Source organism: Lasioglossum baleicum, chromosome 9 (assembly GCF_051020765.1).
Source record: "Lasioglossum baleicum chromosome 9, iyLasBale1, whole genome shotgun sequence".
In the NCBI taxonomy this organism is placed as follows: Eukaryota; Metazoa; Arthropoda; class Insecta; order Hymenoptera; family Halictidae; genus Lasioglossum; species Lasioglossum baleicum.
Genome location: NC_134937.1, coordinates 1,505,993 through 1,527,469, shown reverse-complemented (window position 1 = coordinate 1,527,469; position 21,477 = coordinate 1,505,993). Strand labels below are relative to the sequence as shown.

Below are 21,477 nucleotides of genomic sequence, written 5' to 3'. Positions count from 1 at the left end.
GGAAAATGAAAGAATACGATTAATTTTTGTTATTACACATATTATGCTGTCTTCCGATCGCACGCTTTCGTGGATCCTCGGAATAGAGAGGAAGGAACGAGATCGAGCGAGTCGATGGGACACTCTGCGTATTTATAATAATTCGTCCGTTTCTGGCTCGCGTTCCGAGCCGGTGAAACGGATCTAGCGCACTTGGTTTAGTGACAAACTGCATGCCTAGCGTCTGTGAAAAAAGCCAGATGCCAAACATTATTTCGATCCTATCGGCGTTGGTATGCCTCTTGACGTGTGCTCGTTATGTTCTTCCCGATAAAGTAACCTACACGGGGGTGTCGGACGTGCGCGAGGGCCAACCTTGGTCGATCGAGTGCAGTGACCTGAAGCCGGACGATCCGATCAGATGGACCAGAAACGGGCAGTCGCTCGAGCCGGAGTTGGCCAGTGGTCAGTTAGTCGTCAATTCGCCGGGCACCGGAAGCAGCACGCTGCGGGCGTTACACGCCACCGACAACCACGACGGGGACTACAAATGCACCTCCGACAGCAGCGAAGCCTTTCATCTGTGGATATACTTTGGTTCGTATGCCGAGACACTCGACATGGCCATCTTTACGCAACCAGGTTGCTTCTGCTTGCCGCTGCTCGCCCGCTTTCCTTTTGGCAATTCTGCACTCTTTTTATATCGTTGCTACAACAGCTTGCCACTTCGCGCGGTTAACTGGCCAGGCAGCCGCTCTTGTAACACGACCTGCTATCTTGTGATAATAATCTTTGAGAGTTTTCCAACCAAAGATTAGAAAAGTTGGGAGATGTTGTTGCACTTGTACCATGACGCTCTTTTGTACAGGCTGCATCAGAACAGGTGGCCAAACCGGGTATGAGGTGATGCATAGAAATAGATTTTTTTGGTTGGCTACAGTTTCGAGAAAATTCAGTTTGCACTCGCAGGAAGTAGAATTGGTCGGTCATGGTCAGACGCGTCAGCCGACAAATATTCCGCAGAACGCGCAACCGCCGAATTCTCAAACTCAATTTTCTTGGGAACGAAGCGTCAACTGGAAAATCGTTATTGGTTTTTAAAACTAATTTTTGAAAGAACAAATTTTATTTAGCGTTTTTAAGTCGTGCTTTTTTTCGTAGCCGATTGCAAGCCTTTCTGGTAGATCTTTGGAATACTTTGCGCATTTGAGTTCTCTGCGAACAGATGCGAAGTGCCAAAGCTCCTCTTCGACACACAATTTCAACAATTATAAAGTATAAAATCGTCGTAGTACAAGAATAACGGCATATGCTTGATTTGTAACAGTTTAATTTAATTAAAGAAGTCTGACCAATTGGGGAACAATGCATACCATTCCTGGAATAATTTTACACTAATTCGTGGGATTATAAAATGCAAGTTCGTTTTTATTAGAACATTATTGCTATGAGGGTTGAAACATGCAGCGAGTGGATGGTTGGAACGAAACACGAATCGAAAGCGTCTACGCGAGGATTAATGAAACGACCTGGTACAGTTCGTTTGCTTGCTTTGGTTGTTGCATGCTTGGCGATGTTTGCGTACCCTGCATGAGGATGCGTTGCTTGTTGTAGTCGTGACGAGTCTGCACGTTGAAGCTTCGTGCAGGCGAGCATACGTGAGAACCTAACTTTCTACCTAGAGAAAATTCCCTCTCGATGACTCCGTATCGTGACTATAGGTGTTCCCACCCAATAGTCGCTCTATTCTAACAATTGCTTTGCGATTATTATCCCAATCATGCGAAGTGAGTAAATCATATTTTAAGGCTGTACAAGAAATTATAATTTTCTTCGTGATTAACACTTATGGAATAGGAGATTCCATTATCGCGCTGTTCCCTCCTTATAGTCGCTCTATCCTAACAACTGCTTTGCGATTATTTTTAGGCTGTGTAACAAATTATAATTTTGTTCGTGATTAACACTTATGGAACAGGAGATTCCATTATAGCGCTGCTCCCTCCTTACCGTCGCTCTATCCTAACAACTGCTTTGCGATTATTATTCCCGCTATGTCAGTGAATCTTATTTTAAGGCTGTGCAAAAAATTAAAATTTTGTTCGTGACTAACACTTATGGAATAGGTGATTCCATTATAGCGCTGCTTCTTCCTCACAGTCGCTCTATCCTAACAACTGCTTTGCGATTATTATCCCCGCTATGTGCAGTGAGTGAATCATATTTTAATGCTATGTAAGGAATTATAATTTATGAAATAGAGGAGATTCCATTATAGCGCTGTTCCCTCCCTATAGTCGCTCTTCCCAAACAACTGCTTTGCTATTATTATCCTCGCCACGTGAAGTCAGTGAATCATATGTTTAGGCTCTGTAAGAAATTATAGTTTTGTTCGTGACCAACACTTATGGAATAGGAGATTCCATTATCGCGCTGTTCCCTCCTTATAGTCGCTCTATCCTAACAACTGCTTTGCGATTGTTTTTAGGCTGTGTAACAAATTATAATTTTGTTCGTGATTAACATTTATGGAATGGGAGATTCCATTATAGCGCTGTTCCCTCCTTACAGTGGCTCTATCCTAACAACTGCTTTGCGATTATTATCCCCGCCATGCGAAGCTATCCGCACGTTTAAAATATGTAAAAAATTGCAGTTTCGTTAAGAATCGAAATTGACGAAACAAACACAAATAGTGTGATTCCCTCGTTACTGTCGCGCTTGTCTAACCATTGCTTAGCGACTGCTATTCCTACCATGCGAATTTGGCTGACTATATTCTCGTGCTGCGTAAGAAATTGCATGTACGACGTACATTGTACGTGGTCGACACCGACAGAAAATTGTCGGTCACCGTTGACCGGCGCAAAGACACAATACAACCACGCAATGAGAGCAAAAGCAACCTTCAGTCGCATTTGAACGACACGATAGTTGTACCTAAGGAAAATAGGAATTAACCAATTTCGTTTAATTCTTGCCATGCAATCGCATTTTCAATTGCACTCTACGATCGCGTTGACAGAATAGAGTCCCGTACTCTTATTACACGCAATTAGTACGAGTCGGTTTCCGTTCTGTCGCGCCTCGACTGACGCACGACTTTTCAGCTGCGGCGGTAGTCTAGTTACGCGAGCCTAAATGATAATTGCGATCAACATCTCCACGCTTGTGCCACCGCGAATCGAGCGTACTTTACACAGTATACAGTGGTCGAAATTTCTATAAAGTCATCTTCTTTTTCATAGATATTTTAAAAATATCACCATTTTTGTTGATTTATCGTATCTGGTCTTGTGCGTTGTAGACACTCGGATAGAGGGACTGCGTACTCTAGACCGCTATGTTTACTATTTACGTTTTTTTTAATTTTTTTCTGTGTGGTGCAGAACACAAGTGCGAAGTTTCTATAAAGTCACTTAGTGTTTCTCTGTATTCTGAGCAGAGAACTACGGAAAACTGCGAATATTCTAAAAGTATTAGTTTTAGAACTCACAGAAATCCTGTTTGTTATAATTTGATTCACGTGTATGAGAATGCCGAGAGGAAAAGTACTAACAAGTGAAGGAAAAGCATCAATCGATGCTTATAAAGATATGGGCTGCTCTAATCGCGCAATTGCTAAGAAAACTAATCGGTCATATACTGTGATTAATACTTTTATCAATTTATGTGAAAATTACGGAAAATAAAAAATAGTCAAAGAGACAACATTCAATATTAATGAGGTCTGCAGCTAAGGAAAGGAAAAATGCAGCACAATTTCGAGCTGAATTGGAGCTCCCAGTAACAACAAGACGTATGCAGCAACTTTTAAATTCTTCTGGACAAAAATACAACGTAAACCAGGCCTTAAAGAAGTACATAAACCGGCCCGTATTGATTTCGCACGGGCGCAAAATACAGTGACTTTATAGAAATTTCGGCCACTGTATAATATAATACTGTCGTATTAGACAGTGTTGACAAAGAGAAGCGTCCGGATATTCATGAATTAGCTTTGTTCCAATTTCTTGCGAAGCAGGCGCTTTTCCGTGACATAACTCGCCGTTACTAGTCCAGTCAACGAAAAGTTGTAGAGGAAAATGGAAGGAACACAGTTTTTAACTTTGGGTCTTTGTTTGGACTAGTGCGGAGGTAAACATACTAAAAGTCCCCACTCCTAGAAGGTGAGCGGGGTGCAGGCGGGCACGGAGAAGGTCCCCTTTTTCGGTTTTCCGCGTATATCTCGGAAACTATGCATCCTAGCGATAAGACCATTCCATACAAAATTAAAGCTGACAAAATGTGCCACAAGATTGATTGAATTCAGTTTTTCGCTAATTTTTCGCTAATTGTGCTGAACAGTTAGCTAGTCAAATAAAGCAAAAATTTCTTTTTCACAATTAGTGAACTTTGAGCGCGGATATCTCGAAAACTATGCGAGATAGCGAAAAAACTGAATTGGATCAATCTTGTGGCACATTTTGTCAGCTTTAATTTTGTATGGAATGGTATTATCGCTAGGACACATAGTTTCCGAGATATACGCGGAAAATCGAAAAAGGTGACTTTTACGTGCCTCCCTGTAGCCCGCTCACCTCCCTAGGAGTAGGGACTTTTAGTATTTTTATCTCCTTATTAGTCCAAACAAAGTCCCAAAGTTAAAAATTGTGATCCTTCCATTTATCTTTACGCCCCCCTTATGAGCATTCATTGACTGGACTATACATTGCTTATCGCTAACATTGGTTTATCATTACCAGTCAGCACTCCTGTTTGCTTGTGGTTCTTATCAACGGAGGGTAGATATTTCAGCATAGGTGAAAAACATCCTTGAGAATGTATGAACAACGAACAACAATTGAAATTCGTGCACGCGTGTCCGTCACGTTCCGTTAGATTTTCTTAGACAACAAATTCTATCGGAGACAGACACGCACACTACCGTTCCTTGGAAAGTACAAATCGCAGGTACATTATTGCCTTTCCATTGCCGATCCAGCACGAGAGTTAAATCAGAAACCATTCTAGCGTGTCTAACGCAATTTACGCTTGCCGCTGTAAATTACGAAGCATTACGAGTTTTATCACAGGCAACTGGAACACAAGTATGGCGGCTCTGTTTGCATTTCACTCGCCGTGATAATACATTGATCCATGTATTAGTATTGTTGCACGTTCGAAAGATAACATTCTTGTGGACTTCGATAATGATAGTCTGTTCGAAGATAAAGCGGCCATGCTTCTTCAGGAATTACGAAACTGTACAACGTGATCCCTGAAAATTCTTGAAAATGAACGAACTTCAAAACTAGCATACGAAAACAAAATATATCTATTGTACATAACACTTTTCTACTAATTCGATTGTGCTCTCTGATTAACCAGTAATTGTGCCAATTAAAGATAAGAAAAGTTGTAAGTACGGAATTTAGACCAAATGAAATCTAGGAATCGTTGACTAGTTTCTAGAGCTTGTGCTTTTTATACAAATTTCAGAATGACATATAATCTTTGATATCTAACGTCCTTCACCTTCTGTAACGCAGATATCCATATTAAAGTACTGTCGGCAAAGGACGCGCCCATGACGCTGGAATGCGTCAATAAAACCCCCGTCTCCAAGGCCGCTTGGATGAAGGAGAATGTTCCGATCCACACAGCCTTGGCCGGCAACGAGGATCTCTTCAAGGTAGACAACGAAACCGGCTCTTTGGAGCTCCTGAAGAGCAACGACATCTTGGTCGGGAACTACTCTTGCAAGGCACAACAAAACGCCTCCACAGAGTACAGGATCGTACGTGAGTATCGGTTCTTTCAAAGACCTACTTCTTTTCATAAATAGATAGTTTCCCGGTAGACGGGAAATCAAACTGAAAAGGAAATGATTTTGCATGAAAATTTGCGCCCGAGATGTAGAATACAATATTTTCCAGCGACGTCTGGCCATGACTTGCGGTTTCTACTTATCTGAAACTGTAACTCAGAGACTGTGGATCTTTATGCATTTATGGAAGTTCCTTTCAACTAGAATAAAAGTGTTCTATTTTTATAATATGGAATTTTTGAGTCGGTAAATCGAATTTGTTCCTCGGCTTGTTCTTGTAAGATAATTCGTGCAAATTGAGATATGCATAAAGATCCGCAGAATGCTTGTTGGAATTATAGTCGATTATCTCGGGAAGGAAAACCGTTTTAACTTGTACTACTTCAAAAGCCAGAAGTAAGCTATGTGCTGTGTTTAAGCTAGCGCAGTATATATAGATCCACCCTGTATTATATCATATTACACCACAGAAGTGCTCTTTTAAAACAGAAATGTTACAGTACTAAGTGAAATCGATGTTTCCGATAACGAGATAACGCAATATCAGTGAAATATACTGTTAATCTACAGTGCAGTGCTTCCCAAACTGTTTTCACTCGCATTTTACAGCAAATGAAAAAACTGCGGCGCACCTATTATACGGGGTGTGGCCGGACGGGTGGTGGTACAACCGAGCAGGGGGTGGTACCACATGTAAAAATAAGTCGGAAAAAGGGATAACATTTTTTTGTTTGACGCTTTGTTTTCGAGGAAATCGAGTTTGAAAATGCATAGCGAACTCATGCGCTATAGCAGGGGTGGCCAACCTTCTGCATACCATGCGTAAATTTTTTTCACATACGAGTTCAGATGCGCCGTACAACTTAAGGGAGTCTTTTCCAACAGACGACGCACAGTGGGCTGTATGCCCGATTTCAGCGGTCACAGCTAGTTCAAAATGCGCTCAATATTAAAACTGCTGTAACTTTGCTAAAATTTATCCAAATTTGATGAAAAAACAACCATTTTAAAGTTTGAGATTTCTACTTTGTGTACTGTATACCGTTTTTGTTGAAACGGATGTTTTGAGTGCAAAATTTGTCCATAAAGAGGAGCGTATTAGATTGTAAAGTTTGTAGCTATTTTTCAATCAATTACTGCGGATTATAATAAATATTTTAACGTTATTCGTCTATTTTATGTACACTATCGAAAAGCGTAATCATTTACATTTAAAATATTTTTTAAAAATAGTTATTACAAAGAATAATCTCCGTTATTTATGATAGTATGAAAAAATGTTACGAACAAAATTTGCACGGTTCAGAGGGGGACATGTTGTGGCACAAACATTTTCTGCGTGGGTGGAGGTATAGAGGAGATTTCAAGGTCACCTTGATTTTTTTAAACAGAATGTCCTTTTTTATACCCTAGATCGATAGAGTATCAAATTCTGAGTATAAAAGTGTTGACCTTCGTATGTCCTAAATCTAATAGTTAACGAGATATTATCAAAAGAAGAAAGAAAATTGTTTAGATAATATCTCGTTAACTATTACATTTAAGACATATGGAGGTCGATACATTTTTACTCAGAATTCGATAGTCTATCGATTCATGATACAAAAAAAATCAAGTTGACCTTGAAATCTCCTCTATGCCTCCACCCACGCAGAAAATGTTTGTCACAACATGTTCCCCTCTATACCGCGCAAATTTTGTCCATAACATTTTTTCATATTATTACAAATAAAGGCAATATTCAAAGTGGACATAGTTATTGCCCCACCCTGTATATTATTTAAATTTCATGTGTATACTGTTTTCTTATTTTAGTATATATTGTGTGTTTATTATTATTAGTTAGTATTTATTTAAGTTAATACGAAGATATAGCGAATGAGAACATGCAGGATGTGAGAAATGCTGCGATTTTCGCGCGCGCGCGCGCGATGGCCATTTTTTCGTAGATCAACTATAACACACGGAGTAGCGCGTAGTAGCAGTCATTTTTTCTTGCATCTTAATCAGAAAACTTCAAAGAACACAATAGCACAAAAATGAACACTTAGTCGCACAGAGGCGTATAACAAAGTCATTACCAAAGTCTTAGATTCATAAAGAAAGTGACTGAATCGTTGGTTATCTTTAAATATTAATAACTAAAAAAATGTATATAGTACAAAAGTGAATTTCTCGTAAAAGTATACCTTATACTTAACTAAAAAAACTTCTATAAAACAAAAATCTGTTAGTGTATGTAAATAAGGTAACAATTACTAATAGGTGAATTCATTGAAAAATGAAAGCGTGTTAACAGAATTTCAAACTTCCGACAAATTTCAGTGCTTTATGGATACATGAATGGGGAAACGAATGAAGGGAGATTGTTCCTCAGATATTCTACTAACTCAAGCCACAAAAATTTTACAATTTATGTAAAGTTTTAAAAATTGAATTTGGACCGCTGAAATCGGGCATACAGTCCACTGTGCGACGCTCGCGCGTGAACACTCACACACCGCTAGACCACGTATACGTACGCGAGGATTGCATGGGCCCAGGATTCCACTTCCGATTTCTCGATAATGCAAAGACGGGGTGTTTTAGTAGTCAAAATCGCTAGATGAAAGATCACTCTAGGGCGCCGTTTGCTTCAAAAGTCCTTCTTTTACGTTTCTGAGCAAAAAAACAAAAAAAGGTTTGCAGTATTTGGCTGCATGTTGCCCGTCAGATGGCGCTGCAGTCACGCCGGCGTATTAGCCTCTCTGACGGGCAACATGCAGCCGAATATTGCAAAACCATTTGCTCGGAAACGTAAAAGAACGTCTTTTGAGGCAAACAGCGCCCTAGATTGATCTTTCATCTAGCGATTTTGACTACTAAAAACCCCCGTCTTTGCATTATCGAGAAATCAGAAGTGGAATCCCAGAACTTTGCAATCCTCGCGTACGTATAAGTGGTCTAGCGGCGCGGCGTGCGAGTGTTCACGCGCGAGCATCGTCTGTTGGAAAAGACAGTTTTTATACCTTCTTACGTTCATTGTTGCGGTTGGAAAGTAGGAATAGGGGTAGGATGATCTGCTTTGGTTAGGGGAGGAAAAGGGATAACTCAATTACGCAACTAAATTAATTAATTTACGCTAGTTGAAAATCTACAATCTACAATAGCGAGAAATGATCTTTTGGACGAGAGGGCGATCGCTGTCTTGAACACTGCAATTCCCATCCTATAATTGTAAACTGTCAAAAAATTGCGACGAATCGATGAGTAAGAAGGCTGTATAAAGTCAACTGAGAGCTCTCAGGTTTTGAAAATATGAAAATGGATTCAGTTATGCCGCCTACTACAAAAAATAAGTATAGATGCAAGGATCCAATGCACCACTTGTAATCATCCAATGCGCCACAGGTTGGCCACTACTGTGCTATTGCATCGAAATCGTCTGACACATCTGACCATGATCAACCAATTCTACTCTGTGCATATACAGTAATTCTTCGATCGAAGTCCAAACATCCGTGTTTTGAACGGACTTCAGTAGCGTAGAGAGGCTATTTTTTATGACTGCGTCTACCGCGCCGTGACTTCAATCGACGAGCCGAACATAGAGAAGGACAGAATGAAATAGGATCGCGTGGCCAAAGCGTGTCGCCGTCCCCGGCACAGTTTAAGGGGGTAGTATAGGCTAGATTTGTAACTAGAAAATACCTAGAATCTTACTAGAAAAAGGGGCCGAAACATGGGTCTGCGCCATGTAGTTGTTTGACCTTATACGAGTATGTTTTGAGCTGGGTGAGGGCTCATTCTAAAGAGGAAGGTTCATCACACCACGCTCTGGTCATGATTTTAACGAGATTATGTTTATATCTAATAATATGAGGGCCCAAAGTCGAGAAAAAATCTAGGAAAAAATCCCGCAGATTTCAATGCATTTTTCTGTCTCCAAAAGACTTTTTGAGTTATATGATGACCAGAGCGTGGTGTGATCAACCTTCCTCTTTAGAATGAGCCCTCATCCAGCTCAAAATATGCTCGTATAAGGTCAAACAACTACATGGCGCAGACCCATGTTTCGGACCCAAAATCTAGTAAGATTCTAGTTATTTGCTAGATATTTGCTATTTACTAGAATCTTACTAGGTTTTCGATCGAAAAAGTGGGTCTGCGCCACGTTGTTGTTTGACCTTATACGAGTATGGTTTGAGCTGGATGAGGGCTCATTCTAAAGAGGAAGGTTGATGACACCACGCTCTGGTCATCATATAACTCAAAAAGTCTTTTGGAGACAGAAAAATGCATTGAAATCTGCTGGTTTTTTTTCCTAGATTTTTTCTCTACTTTGGGCCCTCATATTATTAGATATAAACATAATCTCGTTAAAATCATGACCAGAGCGTGGTGTGATGAACCTTCCTCTTTAGAATGAGCCCTCACCCAGCTCAAAACATACTCGTATGTCAAACAACTACATGGCGCAGACCCATGTTTCGACCCCTTTTTCTAGTAAGATTCTAGGTATTTTCTAGTTACAAATCTAGCCTATACTACCCCCTTAAAGGCCCGTGCGTCATCACAATGAAACACCAAAATCTTAGCTTCTTTATTTTCCATTATATCTTTATGGAACTTTCACCAACATATTCGTGGCATTTTTCTAATGCAAAATGATACCAAACACGATATACATATTTCAACTGTATTTAGTGGTTTACTCGACGATGAAAGTTTCGAACGCAACGAAGAAGAGCGTATTGGAAAGAAAGAGACGCGAACAGTAGCCGCCGCTGGCACAGTTCAAATGCCCGCGTTATCGCTGGTCTTCGTTGTCTTCGAAACTTTTACCGTCGATTAAACCACTAAATACAGTTGAAATTATATCGTGTTTGGTGTCATTTTAATCAGAGAAATGCCAGGAATAAGCTAGTAAAAGTCCCATAAAACAATAATGAAAATTAAGAAGTTTGAGAATTCGATTCACTCGAGTCAATGTGTGGTGTTCACACCGATATACCGTAGCCGAGATCAATCATCGTCGTCCTACGGCGCACAATGGGAACTTTCAATCAAACTCGATTCAAAATCAAAGAACTTTCGATAGAAATGAGGCAGAGCGATGAAATTAAATAAGAATAAAGTATCACCAGAAGTTAAAGAATTCGTTGATGAGAAGTAAGTTAAAAAGATTAAATACTTACCTTACTTCAACTTACGGCAAATACTTCATTATGTTTCATTTTATTGTGCTTTATATCGTTTTCAACGAAAAATGATTACATTAGTTCTGTTCACAAAAATCGATTTCTTGCAAAATCCTAAGGTCGTAGACAAATTTTGAGACCAGATTTGAAATCAGCGTGAAAAAATCTACGGGAAATGATACATAGTAGGGCTGTAACTTTTCCGAAGCTTCGAAGGATTCGAAGGAACGAAGGGAACTTCGAAGTTTAGAAGTTTCGAAGCTTCGAAGTCTTCCAAGTGCTCGAAATTTCAAAGTCTTCGAAACATATGAAGTTGTAACTTATGAGTTCCATACCATGTCACGAGTTTTGACAAATAAAATATTAACTTTCAGTCACCTGTGACTGACACTGAACTTTCCGTTTGGACTTTTCGTAATTAAATTAAATTTAAAAGATTGCATTCTATTAATAAATTTCGGGATCATATAACGAATGTACTTAAAAAATAATACTTTGCAAACAAAATTTTAATGAGTTTTATTAAATTCGGTGAAATCGGATATCGCGGACTAAATGAAAAGAAAGGCAAGACGAAATTCGAAGCTTCGAAATCTTCGACCTTCGAAGGAAAGTTACAGCCCTAACATATAGCATGTTAAAATGGCGGAATTTTAAACTCGAATTTCTCGAAAACGAAGCGTCAAACGAAAAAATGTTATTCCTTTTCTTCGACTTATTTTTACATGTAGTGTCATCCCGTGCTCGGTTGTACCACCCGTCCGGCCACACCCTATATATATATGTATACATTTTAGTAGCTAATTATTTTAATAATTTATATTGAGAATATTATTTCATAATTTACTCATTTTTCATATAATTTTAATTATTTCGCGGCGCACGGTTTGGGAAGCATTGCTATATTGGATGACCAAGGATTACGTCGAAAAGATAATAATTGTGTGTTGTTGTTGCAGCGAAACCCACGGCACACATGGTTCAATCTGTCAGCGTGGTGGAAGGCGAGAAGCTGCAGTTAGTGTGCTCCGGCAAGCACAGTCCCGGCATCAAGGTGTCATGGACGTTCGGGGACCAGATTTACAAGCGCAGCGAAGGACGCGTCAAGATCGGAACGGACCAGGAGAAAGGTATCTACGGCACCTTGCTGATTGTCGACAACATCGAGATGAAGGACCGCGGCAACGTCATCTGTAGGGTGTCCTATAACTGGTCCGACACCTCCGAGAATCACGTGGCCGAGGCCCAAACATTCCTCAGGGTCAAAGACAAGCTAGCCGCCCTCTGGCCCTTCCTAGGCATTTGCGCGGAGGTCATCGTTCTGTGCACCATCATTTTAGTTTACGAGAAGAAGCGGAACAAGGCTGAGCTCGAGGAATCCGACACCGATCAGAGTCCCGACACGTACGTATTTTATTCGCTTCAGTACCTAATCTTGCCATTTGGGGAGCTTCTCGCTGTGACCCTAATCAAATTAGGCCGCGTTAACCCTCACGGGGACTGCCTGGTGCCTGGGGTCTTCGCTCATACATTTTCTTCAATTGTTCTCGCGCGTCTTTACGAAAATACTACAAACTTGATTTCTATGTTAACTGTTAAAACTTGAAACTAATTTCGAAATGTTAGTTGCTTCGGGAAGACTAAACGAGGACTTCAAGATCGTTGTAGTATTCTCTTAAAGTTCAAGTATTGGATTAGTGTCTTAAGAAAATACCATTACGAAGATGTTGTTTGTGTAATCATTTTGCATGCACGCGTCAAACGTAGTGCGGGCACTTCCGGACCCGACACAACGGAATATTACGTTCCACTTCGTGGACCCCTTCCACCATCCGAACTACCAATTGATCCTCCTGTAACACCGCCACCGCCAGAGTTCCCCGGTTACAGGACCGTTGAGACCCAATCCTTCCCGACAGAACAACGTCGATCGTCCGCACCTGCGCGATTGAGTTTTTCCCGCTACTGCCTCGCCTCGTTTCCCTTGAAGACTTGCCGTCGTTTTCAGTTTTACTGGCGTCTCCCGAAAAGGGTGCTAGGAAAAGCTGACGCAACCACGGAAGCCTGAAACTCGAGACAAGTACCGCAGCACCGTTTATCCGACCGTTTTACTGCGACACAGCAACAGGAGCCTTCATGAGATTCCGCTATCCCATACAAGTTAAATGTCCTTCAAACTTCCCGTTGATTTCCAAACGTCTTCCACTCGCTTCCAGTTTCGAACTCGTTCGAAAACCTGAGGCTACTATCTGCTCAACTTGAGAAAGCATTCCGATTCGCGAACGCGAGACACACAGGTTCTTTATACATTTGGGTGGGGGGGGGGGGGGGTAATGTCCGACCAAAATAGTCTTTTATTACAGCATAGTATCATAATTGTATTTTTTAAGTGGTATTTAATCAGACTACGAAGTATTATATTAGGACCTTATAAATTTTCTCAGACAGTTATAAATATATAGTTTCAGACTAGATAATCCAAATTTTCTGAAGAAGTAAAAGATAATTGATATTTACAATTACACTGTCCAACACTAAATTTGTTCCACAACTACTGTTGGGTGGTTCTTACATAGTTTTTCGCGCTGATTCCGAATCTGTTCTTAATTTTTCTCCTATACGCACAGTTTTTGAGAAACATGACTTTGAAAGAAAAACATATTTTTCAACTTTAAACCAATATTGTGGTCTTATTATAAAAGATATTGAATTGTTCTTTATAGCAAAAGGTTCTGTAGACTTTCCCGAATACAGCGATGTCCAATATTAATACATTATGATTGTTTAAACATGTTTAAACAATCACTAAAGGCGGAGAGACACCACTTTCGCACCAATTTTTGAGGATATTTTTGAATTTATCTGAAAAAATAAGGGTCCAGCGGAAAATCGAACTGTACCACGCGATAGAGCAGACTTTTATCTTGAGAAACCCTCCTTTGAAGTTTGAACCGTCGACGTTTTTATCGAACCAGAAAGCAAAATATCTTCGCCCGACATTCCCGAGATCGCCCGAGCGCCACTGGCGGCAAACTCATGTCGGGCGAAGATATTTTGCCTTCTGGTTCGAAAAAAACGTCGACGTTCCAAACTTGACAGAATGGCTTCTCAAGATAAAAGTCTGCTCTATCGAGTGGTATAGTTCGATTTTCCGTAGGACCCTTATTTTTTGAGATAAATTGAAAAATATCCTCAAAAATTGGTGCAAAAGTGGTGTCTCTCCGTCTTTAATCAGTGTTTAACAATGTTTAAACAATCATAATCTATTAATATTGGATATCACTGTATTCGGGAAAGTCTACAGAATCTTTTGCTGCAAAGAACAATTCAATATCTTTTATAATAACACCACAATATTTGTTTCAAGTTGGAAAATATGTTTTTTTTAAAAGCCATGTTCTTCAAAAACTGTGCGTACAGGAGAAAAATTAAGGACAGATTCGGAATCAGCGCAAAAAACTCTTCAAGAAGGACCCTACAGTAATTAGGGAACATAAACAAAACTCGAAATTTGTTGAACAGTGTTATCGGGCAGTACAGTGGCGAAAGTTACGGTGAAAAACTCGAAAGCTCAAGTTGAACGGTTAGCAGGCAGAAATTTCGCCTATCGCACCGCCACAGAGCGACAATGTCGTCGCATATCGATTCCTCCGCGTCTTGTCCAATCGCGTGACTCGTCCGCATGTGACCTCGTAGTCGTCCTGCACCGTTTTCAAGCTGCTTAGGGATTCCAATTGATCGTTACCCATTTTGTTTCGCAGCAAACCAACGCCCAACAAGGACTCCGACGTCAGACAGAGAAAGTGAAACGGCGAACAATAAGCGGCGAACGAACGAGAGCGATGCAGGATAGCAGAACGGATAATGGAGAACGATCGTGGGCATCATTTGCCGGAGTGACAATATAGATGATAGATGTACAGAGATAAAAAAACAGCGTGTGGGAGAGAGAGCGAGAGCGAGAGAGAAAGACAGAGAGCAAGGAGCGAGCGAGCGAGCGCGTAAGAGAGAAAAAAAGAAAGAGAGCGAGAGAAAGAAAAAGAGATCGGTAGAATTTGGAGGCAGGGAGAGACAGCCGGGATGAGGAAAAAATAAGTTCCGAAAACGAGAAAGACACGTCGTTCAAGAAAACGAATTATAACAAAAAAATGCAAATGAAATAATAGAACAAAGACGGAGTTAAAAAACCGTTTTCAAGTAAACAAACAGAGCGCGCGAGAGAGAACGATTGAGCGAACGAGCGTGCGGAAGAGAGCGAGAGTGTGTGCGAGAGAGAGATTACTATATAAATATTATATAAATATATAAATATATATATATATATATATATATAAATAAAGCTCGAGTGACGAGCGAAAGCCGGTCGTTCGAGTGCATTACCTGCGTGGAAAACAGGCTTCGTCTGTGGACAGAATGCAGCAACGCGTGCGCGGGATATTACGATTTACTAACAAATTAAAATTAAGCCTTACTATCGTGTTCACTCCATTTATCAGATGTTCGCCTGTCCGTACTCTCGACTACACTGCTTTGACCGACAAATTGGAGCCGGAGAGAGTGAAAGAGCGGGAGAGAAAGTGGATGAGAGGAGGAGTGAGAGAGTGGGAGAGAAAGGGAGAATAGTTTTTTTGTGCTACCGACCTCCGGCGTGTTGTATGCGTCCTTACGAGTGCACGATGGACCAGGAATGTACTACAAAAGGGGAGGAAATACCAGTATATAGGAGCGACAAAACAAAACAAGAAGAGACAAGACAAGCAAACTGCGTGTCGCGAGACAGAAAGAGAGAAAAAGAGAGCGTGAGAGAGAGAGAGAGGTAGAGTATGCGTGATGTGTATTGCATGCTGCTTGCTTGAGTGAAAGAATGCGATAGTGATGAAAACGAAATACTAAATGAAACTATTCGGAAACAGCATACCCGTCAGAGCTGGTATACGCGCGACGGATCGTATAAATAAATTCGTTTCTATTATAATAACCGTTTGTATGATTAAACAGTATAATTGTGAATAAGGGTAAACTTGATCTGTGAGCAGAACACACATGGTTGCCTGTTCCTAGTTTTGCTTGATCGTCGAGGAATTAATTAAGGAAGAAGGATTTAAGCGACTCGAGGGTACAAAGGTTTGCTCGGGTATATTTCCCTTTGTTGGAGGCACGATACGCTTCCATTTCAAAGGAAATAGAGAGCCCCTGATTGAGTAACAAACAAAGCTGCCATTATCCTTTACTTCCAGGTTTATCCTTATTCCAAGCAAACATGACTCTACCGAGCAAATTTGAGTTCGGAAGTAGGACTTGGTGAGAGAGACTAGGTGATACGTTATCGTTGAATAGGGTGTTGATACGGATTACGCGGCTCGATACTTGAATAGCAAACGAGACGATCATTTTTATCGCTGCATTAGAATTCCTGCTCGCGTGTCGCTCGCGTCTGCGCATCAAGAAGTGCAAATTTGCTTGGTAGAACTGTAAATAGATAGGGTTCTCCACCTGACATTATTAGCTGCAATATTTCCCCTATACTCTGTATCCTGGTAGAATTCTGCCTGTGAAGTTTTATGGTTTCGTTTAGGCGTAATCTTCATTCACCTCGGACTTAGCAATAGGGGATTGAACGAGCTCTACCTTCTCGCGAGAGAACCTACAAAGCTTTTTTAACGAACGAAATTGTAAAACCGTCGTTCACAGCAGTTCTACGGTGGTACCACGAACGAAGAAATTATTGAAGGTTCGACGTTGGGTGGACGCTCTGTATACGGTCAGCGGAAAAAGTGTTCATACACCTCAAAACCTTGCTTTCGATTACTAATACTGTTTTCAGCATACCGCTACATTAAAGACGACGCGTACCAGACGGTTCTTGCGAGGGCGTGATTTTCTATCAAACTTCTATAGACTGATGGAAAGAATTTTTAACCTAGTTGTTACAATAAAAATAGTACTTAAACGATTAAAAAAAAGCATGCAACGCCGAGTGTATGAGTACTTGTTTCTCCTACTGTGTATACTATGTTCGAGACGCATTTATTCTCGTGATCCTGACGAATCTTTCTCTTGCTCCTCGTCCGCGAGCTTCGGCGGGTGTGCTGGCTTGATTTTTCAGAGCGTGTAGACCCCTTTGTTTCTCATACTTCGCACGTGTGTGTGACCGAAGAGGAAAGAAAAAAAAATAACGTTTTACGGTAGGACCGACAAAAAAAAAGATTATGTGCTCGATTACTAGTTATGTAATAATAGGATCAAGAGGCAATGCGTGCTATTAATTGGCTTCCGAACAAACGATCCACAAAGACTTTTTCTCGGTGGAATTGGACTAAAAAGCTTACCTGGGTGACGTCGCCTTATTATTAATTATTATTAATTAATTAATTAATTCATTAATTATTATTACTTCTTATGTATCTTGAATATTCCATCGCTCATGGAGAAACACATACACGTATATACATATATATATATATATATACACACGCAAAGAGAGAGAGAGACACACACACACACACACACACACACACATCGGAAGTCATGTTTTTGCGCGCGACGCCGTTGTTAACGACGTTAAATGTAATTATTAATACTGTAATATTATTGCCATCGTTACTACTGCTGCTACTATCGTTATTATGATTATTACAAGTATTATCGTTAATTTTACCATTATTGTAATAATTTATAAATCCGTACCAACATGATTGTCATCGCCGACAGTGGTGTCGTCATTGTAAGTATTACACACAAGTTTCCAATGATCCAATCTATAACGGCATAGAACACGAAGACAAAGAAAGAGAGAGTGAGAGAGAGAGAGAGATGAAACGAAAGATAGAGAGAGAGAGAGAGAGAGAGAGAGGACGGACGAGAATTTCGAAAGTGGCTCGGTGTATAAATTCGAGTTTTTGCGCGGGTGTTGTTTCTCGTGTCCACCAAAACCACCACTGTGTCTATAGAACGTCGTCGCCACTTATTACCGTTACCACAGCACTGTTGTTGACATTAATAGGACAATTACAGCCATGAGAATTCGCAGTTTGTTTTTCGTTTTTCCTTGTTTTGCTCTCGTTCTCTTGTGCCACACGAGCGAGACACACGACTCCCGTTCCACGAAACGGAAACAGAAATATGATTTGCTCGTCAACAGCTAATGCGAGTCCTAAATTCATGGATATTTTTAAAACGGTCGTCCCCTCGCCACGATACCGCTTTACGACCGTTCACTGATCATTTTAGAACGCGTGCGATCATCGGAGGCCACTCTTTTCGAAAACTCAGTCTCGAGAACATCGTTCTAGTTCTAACAGCTACGCGAATAGGAAACTCTTGTCTCACCGGAAACTAATCGCTACTTCTACCCCCATAGAATCACGGTGTTCGACAACAGGTCGGAGAAAATTTAATGGGTGATTCTCTGAGACAATACAAGGTAGTAATTTGATGTTGAACCTGAGTTTCGAGAGTCAAAGGACATGTTATCCTATCAGTGATAAGTAGACTGCGGATATTATGCATTTACAACAAAAATGAGTAGATGAGATGCAAAACAGTCAACACATTGGAAGAATTTGGAAATACCATTGTATCATTTTCAACTCAATAAAATGATTAATAAAAGAAACAAGTATCTAGATATGTAGCTTCTACATCTTGCACTAGAACAAACAATTTTCATTTTGCATAAAAATCCGCAGTCTAGCAATCCATTTACTTATCATTTTTATCCTGCACTGCTGCGAAGAATTATTTCTTAAATTTTCTTCCACCACTCGCCAAAACACCGTGCAGAAGTTCGTTCTTTCACAGGGACACCATTAACCCTCCATAACCCGATTTTGTACCAGAAAATTGTTTACTACAACTGGAGTCGAGAAAGCTGCATGCTGCTGAAACAATGAACCGTTATCAAGAGACGGGAGACGCAAATATCAAGTTAAACATTCTGCAGCGTTATAGAGGGTTAACCCAGAGTCACATACAGGCTACACTAAAACTAAAACATAATATGCTCTATTCGTAACGTTTATTTACCGGCTAACTGAGCCAAGAAGGGAAGCATGTCGCGTTCGATTAAAAAGAGAATGTACAAACGTTTTATTACTGAAACGTCCATGCTTGTTTGTAAGTACAGTGTACATATTACGTTTCGGGAGCACAGCGGGCAACGGCGGGTGCCATCGCGTCGTCGTGTTCACCGTTCATCGTGTTCGCGTGGAATAGATACAATAATAACCCGCGCGTGCTTCGTACGGAACCGGCCGCGGATCGGGCGCGCCTTATCGATAACTCTTTGGTCGTAAGCGCCACTTCTGCGTACTATTCCGTAACGAGAACCGTCAGGCTTGGTTTGTTCTTGAAACAGCCCGCGCGAGCGAGAGCGATCGACGGATGTAGAGAAGAAAGGGGTGGCATTCTTGCTTCGTAGAGGGGAGCGTCGTTCCATCAGGATAGGGGGCAGCACCGGCGGGTGGGCTCGTTACGAGCGAAGTCTCTTTTCCTGCAGGTCCGCTTTTCACTGCACATCTTATGTACACACGGTCGCTTCACTGAAGCGATGTCAAAAGGAGAAAGGAAAGGAAAAAGAAACGACAATTGTCCGCTCGGCGATTCGAAAGCAGAGAAGAGGGGGGCCACTGGCGGAGCGTCGTATGCTCCCATCTTCGCTCTTCTACTTCGTCGCCTGGCTGCCATAATCGACGTACACGCGCACCACCTCGCCGCTGTATTTGCGCTGGCTGGGCATGAAGTAGAAGTCCGGCTGATTCGGCTGGGTCGACACGCCGCTCGACGGGTTGTGCGCGTTGCCTTTTGACCTTTGATAGTGGTCCCTGCGATCCTGGGTATAGTAACCGGGCTGGATCGGCGCCGTGTGCCTGGAACCAGGGGCCCGAGGCAAACTATACGTCGCCCGAGGACCCACCATCCTATTTGGCCCCTCCACCTGGTCGGTACCACCGAGACCGTTGCCGGTCATCTCCCTGTGACGAGGCAGACTCGAAACTGGTGGCGGCGGTGCCTTCTCTTCCGTCTCGAACGATTCGAACGCGAAGTTCGTGTTCGCGCCGGAAGCGTAGTCCTTCCAAGCGTTGCTAGCGATCAGGCGATCCTGAAAACAACCGGTAGCATTATCGTTTAGCTCCTCTCCCTCGCTGGAGCAACGCTTGTTACTTCGTGAACCCTAACTGTTAGGGACACCTTGTCCACGCTGAAACAACGCTTTCGTTCGATTTCAAGGCTGCACGTTCTAGATCTCATTCTTCTTTTTATCATTTTAATAAGCCGAGCCTACTACATCGATGTAGAGAAGAACCTCCACTCATCTTCTTTTGCATTTTCTGAATTTTTCTTCTCTGTACTTTTTGATTAACTTGATGCTGACATCCTTGTCCCATTTTACTATTCTAGACATTTTAACATATGCTCGTGAATCGGACAATAATGTAGAAATATACTGTAGGAACATCGTTTACAAACCATCAAGAATTTCTTCGAAGAAACATGGGACATTAACAAGAAGCTGCTTGTTGCTTCAGCGTGGACATAGCTTTGACTTTGTCAGTCGACAGTTTCGGAACGCTTCTATTTGCGAACATAATGGATGCAAGAACAAAACTGTAGATTCAAAGTGACTGCTCTTCCATCCACTATACTTCGCATCCGGTGCATCGCACGAGAAACATTCGGTTTTGTATACACAGACTGATGTCGACCTGATTGTAACCATCAGCATGGGCACAGATGTCTAAAGTTTACGACTGTAGCAGACGGAGTAGAAACTCGGGAATCCTGTTTTCTAGGATATTTAGCATATTTTCTCTACAAGTCGTCTGCACGCGTGTCATGAGTAGACTGCGGATCTTTATGCATTCATGGCTTCTGAAAATTTTTCAGACATATTTCAGATCTACAAAGGCTACTACCACTGAAAATAATATTTTACTTGGTTCCTCCTTCTTAAAAATCGTCTGGAAAAATTGCAAATCGCATAAACTTCCGCAGTCTAGTCATGAGGTAGGCTCTCGGTATGCTATTGCTCGCAATCACTTGTAGCCTGCTGCAGCTCGCAGAACCGTGCGAAATTGCGGCTAAAGAGATGGTCGGTCTGCTCGCGTCTGAAACGGAGTGCTGGATAAATTAGGGAAAATAAACATCTGATGAGAGAGAGAGAAAGTGAGAGAGAGAGAGGGAGAGAGAGAGAGAGAGAAGAGCGACAGAGACAATAGCAAGAGAACCAGTATAGAATTATACCTGGATTAGTGAGCAAACGAGCGTACGATGAGTAATATTAGCGCGTCGATCGTGTACCGAGTGTGAAGCTTCTACCAGCTGGGATTAGGACGTTGCATATCGTATGGAGCGTGTTGGTGATGATGCCGAAGATGATGGTGATGGTGATGGTGGTGATCGCCGTTTTGTCGATGGTACCGCGTCGCGTTCGTGCGATGAATCGGGTTGGGAGCGTCGGAGGAAGCCAGAGGCAGCGAGTACACCCTCTTTACCACGTGATGGTCGCGG

General features: G+C 41.5%; 2 protein-coding genes across 6 annotated transcripts in view; one reads left to right on the top strand and one right to left on the bottom strand.

The window, feature by feature from the left end:
* Positions 1-15,246, top strand: part of Bsg (immunoglobulin domain-containing protein Bsg) — a 32,221-nt gene extending 16,975 nt beyond the window's left edge. Inside the window, exons 2-5 of the mRNA XM_076429908.1 lie at positions 316-576; positions 5,511-5,762; positions 11,928-12,372; positions 14,730-15,246. Coding sequence (XP_076286023.1) covers positions 316-576; positions 5,511-5,762; positions 11,928-12,372; positions 14,730-14,775 — 1,004 coding nt within the window. The 3' untranslated portion in view covers positions 14,776-15,246. The remainder of the gene's footprint in view (positions 1-315; positions 577-5,510; positions 5,763-11,927; positions 12,373-14,729) is intronic.
* An 804-nt stretch (positions 15,247-16,050) lies between these two features.
* Positions 16,051-21,477, bottom strand: part of Nahoda (DOMON-like domain-containing protein nahoda) — a 46,746-nt gene continuing 41,319 nt past the window's right edge. For 2 of the 5 annotated variants that reach the window (XM_076429878.1, XM_076429881.1), the window contains one exon: positions 16,051-20,068. In XM_076429878.1, coding sequence (XP_076285993.1) covers positions 19,631-20,068 — 438 coding nt within the window. In that variant the 3' untranslated portion in view covers positions 16,051-19,630. Of the gene's footprint in view, positions 20,069-20,910; positions 21,075-21,129; positions 21,456-21,477 lie in introns of those variants that run through there. The other 3 variants (XR_013009554.1, XM_076429880.1, XM_076429879.1) reach the window with 3 other exon arrangements.